Source organism: Epinephelus lanceolatus, chromosome 12 (assembly GCF_041903045.1).
Source record: "Epinephelus lanceolatus isolate andai-2023 chromosome 12, ASM4190304v1, whole genome shotgun sequence".
Classification (NCBI taxonomy): Eukaryota; Metazoa; Chordata; class Actinopteri; order Perciformes; family Serranidae; genus Epinephelus; species Epinephelus lanceolatus.
Window position 1 is genome coordinate 37,102,997 of NC_135745.1, and position 7,927 is coordinate 37,110,923.

The 7,927-nt window shown below is 43.3% G+C and overlaps 1 protein-coding gene across 3 annotated transcripts; it reads left to right on the top strand.

Annotated features, from left to right (window-relative positions):
• Window positions 1-2,553: 2,553 nt before the first annotated feature.
• LOC117272377 (insulin-like growth factor-binding protein 3) lies at window positions 2,554-7,690 on the top strand. 3 transcript variants are annotated; one of them, XM_033651277.2, is made up of 4 exons: window positions 2,555-3,146; window positions 3,840-4,087; window positions 5,735-5,854; window positions 7,558-7,690. In XM_033651277.2, exons 1-4 carry the CDS (start codon window positions 2,756-2,758, stop codon window positions 7,681-7,683), a joined length of 885 nt encoding a protein of 294 aa, XP_033507168.1. In that variant the 5' UTR covers window positions 2,555-2,755; the 3' UTR covers window positions 7,684-7,690. The 3 variants fall into 3 exon arrangements, with proteins under 3 accessions (XP_033507169.1, XP_033507168.1, XP_033507167.1); XM_033651276.2 differs by having other exon boundaries at window positions 2,559-3,146; window positions 3,837-4,087; XM_033651278.2 differs by lacking the exon at window positions 5,735-5,854 and having other exon boundaries at window positions 2,554-3,146; window positions 3,837-4,087.
• Window positions 7,691-7,927: the final 237 nt, after the last annotated feature.

The following is a 7,927-nucleotide window of genomic DNA, read 5'->3' on the forward strand; positions in this document are numbered from 1 at the left end:
TACAAAAAGTTATGAATTCATTTTTAATTGACTGTATCAGCATGTTGTGCTCACTCATTTCCTAATAAAGAGGCAAACTATAGCTAAAATAATTTAATTAAAAAAAAAAAAAACCTTCACGGGGGAGCTATTTGTCACTGTCCGAGCATGGGTATTATTAGTGTGTGAGACATCAGAAGCCCTGATTGGCAGCCAGTGTGAGGGATGATGACATATAAAAGGAGAAAGCCGTGAGTGAGACAATAGATCGCTTTATTGTACGGAGCAACATTACAACAACAACTGTTTATTTTCTGTAGACAGTATCACAAAAGCTACCCGTCTGATTTTTTTCTTATTTTAATTGTCTTATGTCATGATAAGAGTAATAACACATGTTATAGAGCATGCCAGGGCTGACGTCAAAACCCGGAAGTTTAGCATCGCGCTGGTTCTCGGAAGAGAAAGTGAATGTGATTTTTGCATTGCGTTTTGGATTATGTCAGAAAATAAGCTCTGTGGCTAACACAAGTTTATGATACTTAGAGGTTTTGTTCAGAGAGATAATCTTCACATATGAACACTTTTCATACCGCATTTGAAGCTTAAATGCGATCGCCAGAAGTAAAAAGCTAACGTTAGGCTTTAACGGACTACATGACTACTTCACGGTCGCATGACTCTTGACGTCACCGCCACTAAGCTTTCAACTGATTTCGGCCGCTTTATTTTAAAAACATTGTATAATGGGGAAATCGGACTGTTTAAGCTAAATAAGAAGCTGTAATGGCGGACTGCCAGCACTCTCGCCTGTTCAGGGGTGATGACATTTAATGTCCCCGACAGAGTTTGTAGTCATATTGAGCAACTTGTTAGCAACCACCTTTTTTACGAAACGTAAAAGCTTCAAAATTCACAAGCAGGGTGTTTACTGATGTGTTTTATGTCGTTGAACAAAACCTGAAACCCGCTTAAGCTTTTGTTAACCACAGACCTTATTTGAGGCATTTTACCAAAATCCCATTCAAAAAACGTATTGACTTTTAGACGAGAGAACCACAAGTGCTAAAAGCGCTAACAGAGTTCCGGGTTTACCGGCACACTCTATAGAAGCTACTGTGCACAGATATAAATACAGGTGTGCCTTGAGATTTAGGCTTGCCCTTTGGTGTGCCATAGGTGCTAAAAGTTTGAAACCACTGATCTATTTAAAGATTGAGTTGCTGCGAATAATGTCCCACTGCTAATTTGTACATGATGTGCACTTAAACTAATATTTAGAATGTACAAGTTGGTCCAGTGCCTTGTAAAATGGCAACACATTACAATGAGGGAGGCCTCCCAGACGAAATCCTGCTTAGGGCCCTCAAAAGTCTTGGCCTGGCCCTGAGTAACCAGTAAATATAGCTAGCTCTCAAATAAATGTAGTGGAGTAAAAAGTACATTGTATGCTTCTGAAGTGTAAGAGGAATAAAGTGGAAAGTAAAGTAGGCATACAAGGCAAAGGACTCTGTAACATTCCACTTCTAGTTTTGTATCTATTCTTTAACAGTCCCAGTTGTATGGCTCCACTGTTCTGGCTTATACTGTATCAGAGCTTGACATAATCATCTTATGCATGGATTGGTCATAGTTTATACGCTTACACCATAAACAGGTCATGCAGGGTCATGTGCAGCAGCTTCCTGGGCTGCAGATCAGTGGACACACACACTTGTGAGCAACAGCACTAAACGCACACACAACCAGAAGAAGAACACGCACGAACATAGAGCAGATTAAAGGAGTACTTCACCCACAAAATGGACATTTATGTATCAGTAGGTTGTGCTGTGTGTCCTTGAATTGGTTAGGAAAACTTTTCTTGCATGCCTTCAAACTTTACCACTCATCTATGCTGTCCCCACAGTGAGACTCCAATATTAGGTGTTTTAAGTGAACATGCATGTGTTTGGGAAGCACTGATGAGCAAATAAATGAGACTTGGATTATAAGCATGGGTTGTGTGAGAGTTTTTGAAAGAGATGTTTTTATATATTTTTGCTGCTGTTAAAGGTGGACCCCAATCAATCAATAAACAATCAATATGTCCACCATATTCAGTGGAGGCATGTGAGAAAATCAAGGTTTTTCTTCATGAAGTCGAGGTAACACAGCATGACTAACTGATACACAAACAGCCATTTTGTTCGTTTAGGTTCACTGCAAGTGTCAGTGAATCATTGAGAAATTAGAGCACACACACACACACACACACACACACACACACACACACACACACACACTACTGGCGCCCCCTATGAGTGAATCAGAGTATGGCAGATGCTTGGATTTTGTGTGAGACTTGATACACATTAAAAACACTGCTGTGTGTTGACATGATTATTTCACTGTGTATTTCCGGTGTGTCTAAGAACCTGACAATTATGTATTGAAATGTATTCAGAATGTTAAGATCTAAACTAAATCTCTCAGCTAAGGTAAAGGGTTGCTAAATTTTATTTTTTATTTATATTATTTCTATGAAAGCAAATCTTAAAGCTCCATACCATAATGTTATTCTCCCGCTCTGCACTTGCTCTGGTGGTTTTAAAGGAATAACGGAGCCGAGGCAATTCATCAGTAGACCACAAGCTATTCGGGGGTGTGACTACAGTCACCGGGGTCTATATATTGAGATGTTTTGGCCGGTGGCTTTATGTGAATGAGAGAGAAGCTGTCCAGTGAAAAGTCACCACAGCAGGACAGTGCGCGCGCTTCCTCACTTTGACACCCTATGCTCTCAGACGCCACAATGGATTCCTGTTTTCGCGCACTTTGCATGACTTTTGTTCTGGCATCGTTCACCCGGAGGTCAGGTGCGGTCGGACCGGTTATCAGATGCGAGCCATGTGATGTTGGAGCGCGGCTTTTGTGCAAACCTTTACCCAAGGACTGCGCCGAGAAGGTCCGCGAACCGGGCTGCGGCTGCTGCATGACTTGCGCGCTGAGCTTCGGCCAGCCGTGCGGCGTGTACACCGGGAGATGTGGCTCCGGGCTCACTTGTCAGCATCAGCCCGGTGAGACGAAACCTCTGCAGGCTCTGCTGGAGGGACGGGGGGTCTGTGCAAACGCTACAAATAGGCGACTTACAGCCAGACCGACACCTCCAGTCAATGAACTGCCAGGTAAATTTTGTGCGTGCACCTTCTTTTCATATGCGCACTTTGGATACTTTATATTTGTTTATTAACATTTAAGAACGCCATAAAACGTTGCATATGCTTAGTAATGTGTAATAACTGTGCAGACTTACATTTGTTACCCTCACTGAATCAACAAACTTCTAATCACAAAGGAAGATTTGCTGAGAAGACGCAGTTTTCACCTCTTAATTCCATATATAATAAGAGAAGAGATCCACTTCAAAGTCACAATCCTTTACTGATTTCACCCTAAATAATCATGCAAAGAGGAGGTGGAGGAAGAGACAGGTGGAAGAAATATTTTTAAGCCTTATTAAGACTTAAATGGTGCAAAAAAGAGGTGCAACTCAATATCAGGAAGGTGATCCCTGATGTTGACTTTCAGGTTGATAGAATAACTATTTAGCTTGCACTCTTACTACATGGATTCAGAGTTTAAGTTAAAAAATGTTGAATCAAGTGGAGGCAGTCATTTTGCATATTTCTGTTCATTTCCTGCCAAAATGCAAAGATATAAATCATCTCAGGGAATGCTTCTGAACACTGGATCCCTCATGACCCTCAGCGTGACCTCCAGCTTGCTGAGAACTATCAATACGTCTCAATCAGGATTAAATCCCTCCCTTTATGTATTTGTTTTCTTAATAAATACATGTTATTGTCAAACTCTAGCAGAGAATGTACAGACTCAGGACGAGGAGAGGAATTCCACCGGCTCAGGCTTTCAGACCTTGTACAGCACCCACAGACCCATGGGACCCCCAAGACCTCCGCTTCACCCCTACTTCCCCTCTGCCAAGTCAGAGGTCCTCAGACGGGAGCAGCAGAAGCGAACCCAGAGCTTTAAAATGGAGGAGCTCCCGGGACCACTCATCACAGACCAACAAAACTTCTCTCTAGAGACCAAACAGGAGCCTGAGTATGTAAGTACCACAACCATTTTTTTCTCTGTCTTCAGAGCATACTGGAGGAATGTTTTTCTCCTCTTCCTCTGTGTTTTGGTGTTTTTCTCCCCCTGCGGGTGATGAAATGTTTTGGGTAGCGGCGCTGATGGTTGGCAGGCATCGTGCGCAGTAGAATGGCATGGCAGCGAGCGGGTACGATGGCCCTGCGGCTGACCTGGGTCAGGCGGTTGTTTGGCCACAAGGCGTCCGCGTGCCGGGTGTACTGGGAGCCAGCGAATGATGGATTGGCCTATGCGAGTGCCTGTTGGGAAGCCCTGCTGCTATTTTGATCTTCTCTTTGGCCAGAGAAGTGAGCACACACTAGTAATGGGCTTTGACTGGCTGCTTTGATTAGTGACTGGAGTACTTGGACTTGAGGACAAGCCTTTTGGCTCCCTCTTTGAGCTCTTTGAATTCACTTTATCCCCCCATCCTTTGTGTAAAGTGTAAGAGTTCTAAGCAGCTTTGGCTGTTAAGCTGCTACAAGTCGGTCAGATGAATTAATTTCACATCCGTCACCTCTTTCATATCGCAGCCACCATTGTTTAGGCATTACGGCAGGGTGGTGTGTGTGATGCAGCGTGAGTCAGCTTTGTTAACGTCTTTATTTGAAAAACAGAATTCGTATCAAAATCACACTGCAAAATGAAATGTTAGCCTGTGCTAATGGCCTCGTCTGCACTCCTAAAGTTGGAGCTGGAGATGTTTAAAAGAACAGTGTGTAAGATTAAGGGGGATTTAGTGGCATCTAGTGGAGAGGACTGCAGATTGCAACCAGCTGAAACATCCCCAGTTAGAATTCCCTCGGTTCCCATTGTTCAGGATGTTTTTATTGGGAGCCAAATTATCCGCAGAGGTCTCTTCCTTCCAAAAACAAACAGAGCAGTTGATTAAGCTGCTAAAAACACTGAATAAAGCAGTCTCATGTTACAAATCAGTGTTTTTACAATGCTGTTCAGCTCATCGCAGATGGATTGCCAGCCTAGCACCTGTTAATGTGTGCTCATGTTTTTTCTGATCCAGATGTTCAGGTAGCTTTAACTTTGAGCCAAATTATCCACAGAGGTCTCCTCTCCAAAAACAAACCAGTAAAAGACTGAATAAAGCAATTTCATGTTAGATGTCAGTGTTTCCGACTGTTTAGCACGTCAGAGATGGGCTGCTAGCCTAACACCTGCTGATGTGTGCTCACCTTTTTCCTTTGATGATTGAAGATCCAGACATCCAGGAGGTTTTTACGGGGAGTCGAATTATCCCCAGATTATCCTCTTCTCAAAACAAACGGTCCCGATGATTAAAACCAGTAAAACACAAGATAAAGCAGTTTTATCTTTAAAATAACCCGAAAACTCAAATGGAGATCTAGATCTAGAGCCAATGTTTGGTTTTTCCATTCTGGGCTACTATAGAAGCAGACAAGGACCTGCGCCGCATGTAGATGTAAACAGCTCTTTTTAAGATATAACAAAAACACAACAATTCTTATTTCAGGTGATTTCCCACTAAAGAAAACATATTATTATATTTTATTCCATTTCTGCCAGTATATCCCCGTAAATCCTGCACACTGGACCTTTAAGTGTTTGAGAACATACAGTAACTGCTCATGTGTTCCCTCATCTGTAGGGACCCTGTCGGAGAGAGATTGAGAGCATTCTCAGCAGCCTCAAGATTACAGACATTCTCAACCCCAGAGGTTTCCGCATACCAAACTGTGACAAGAAGGGCTTCTATAAGAAAAAGCAGGTAAAAAAAATGCACATTCAACGGAGCATCGTTTGACATTGACTGCATGCTAAAATAAGGATTCATGCATCAGGTTCATGAGACGCTGCATGTTATTTAAAGATCTACTTGATAAAAACTTTCACTTTGTTTACAAATTTGAAAGGCTCTAAAAAGGAAACCCACATTTCCTTTTTTTTACATGCTACATTAATAAAGATTCAATGCTTAAGTCTTGTGACTCAAACTTTAGGTCTCCTGCAGCCCAATTACAGATTTGTAGCTGTCCTCCTGTATTCATTGGTAGTCATTAGAGCCTCATCATTGCACCACCACACCAGTGAGGTAGACCCTAGCCACTGGCTCTGGAGACAGGAACCACAGGGGCCAAACCCCAGTGGGGTTGACGGCTGGGACGATGGCCGTTTAACGGGAACCCTCCCAGGGAGACAGACGTCAAGGTGGCCACCGGCACCCGATGCGCTCCCCCCATAATTGCTGGACTTTTGAGAAGCGTGCACAGAAATAGAGCTGCAGCCATCCCCACGCTCACATGGTTCACCCACGATCGGGTTGTAATAAATGAGTGGTTCTGACGCATTCATATGGAGGCACTTAGGGCTCCCGCGCCACTGCATCACTGAGGCAGCTTTTCTTATAACATAGCAGTCCCTCCTGCTTAATGGAAGCGTTCTACTTGACCTGCAATCATCTCATAACCAGCCTCACAACGCCAGGCTCATTGTCTTTGTTTATGTAGAACTGAGCTAGTGTGCCGCGTAGCCTGAGGTGCCGAAAGATCGGCAGATATTTTATGTTGGTCCATTTAATTTGGACGTTTGCATAATTTTAACCAAAAACATCTCTTATTACAACTCTTAATAACAGTTGATGTCTTTTCTAGAGAAAAAATACCCAGGACAGATTTAATGCTGGAAGCAGATACACTTTACTTCAGTAAACTGCATAAAACCATGCCTCAGTTTTTTTGTCTTGCAGCTGAAAATTAGAATTCCTTACATATTGCTTTGCTCCCCCAAAAATGCAGGGAAGATAAGAGCTTCTCCTCTTATGCAACAGTGATCTGATAACAAGCGAGTCCTACTTCAGCTCAAAACAGCCTCTCAGTCAAATCCCACTGAAATATCGAACTAAATAAGGATGTCCTCCTTCCTGATCGGCTCTGTGGAGCAGCAGCACAGTTGCTTTAGCCCTTGAAATGAATGGCTGCATGTTTTACTAGAGTGGAGGTTGACCTTTAGTAAAATTGGCAGTAAAATAACAGCCCTTGGGTAGCTCCACAGACTCTGTAAGTCATTTGTAGTACCCATAATTTGGAGCTGTGGGGTATAATCAGCAACAGATGATTCGTACTGGCCACCAGCTTCTGAAAATAGATCTTGGTTCTCAGTTGTTCACAAACGGGACTAAGCAAATATTTTACCAGGTTTCTGTTTACCTTAAAGGTCTCTATATGTGTGTGTAACAGGAGGTAGACCATAAAAGCAGCTCAAAATACCACAGCGCGCTGGATAACCAAGGCTGCGTCGACTCAGCACAATCTGACCATTAATGCCTCTTAACTATTGCTGTTCTACTTCATTGAGTAAAGTGGCTTGTTACTCATAATGCTGCATATTCAACTGGATTTACACATTTAGCTGCACACCCTCCCCCCTTATTTCTCTCCCCTCCCTTCACCTTGTCCCTTGCTTCACTTTCAGTGCCGTCCATCCAAAGGCAGAAAGCGAGGCTTCTGTTGGTGTGTGGACAAATACGGGCAGCCCTTGCCAGGTTTTGATGGGAAGGAGCGAGGAGACGCCCAGTACTACAACTCTGAGAGCCAATAGGAGCAGAGCGGGATGGAGGGAGGGAGGGTGGGAGTGAGAGCAAGAAGAATTGTAAACAAATGGAGACACTGAGGATATTGGGAGAGAGGTCAAGAGATGGCTCAGCCGATAAATGGATGTTTGCTATTTCTATCTGTTGCCTGTGGGACCTTTTTTCTGAGGCAGAGCAAGGGGAACAGAGGAAGAGTACCAGGAGGGGGAAGAAAAAGCCTCTGTGTCACAGATACTGTACTTTTATGCGATG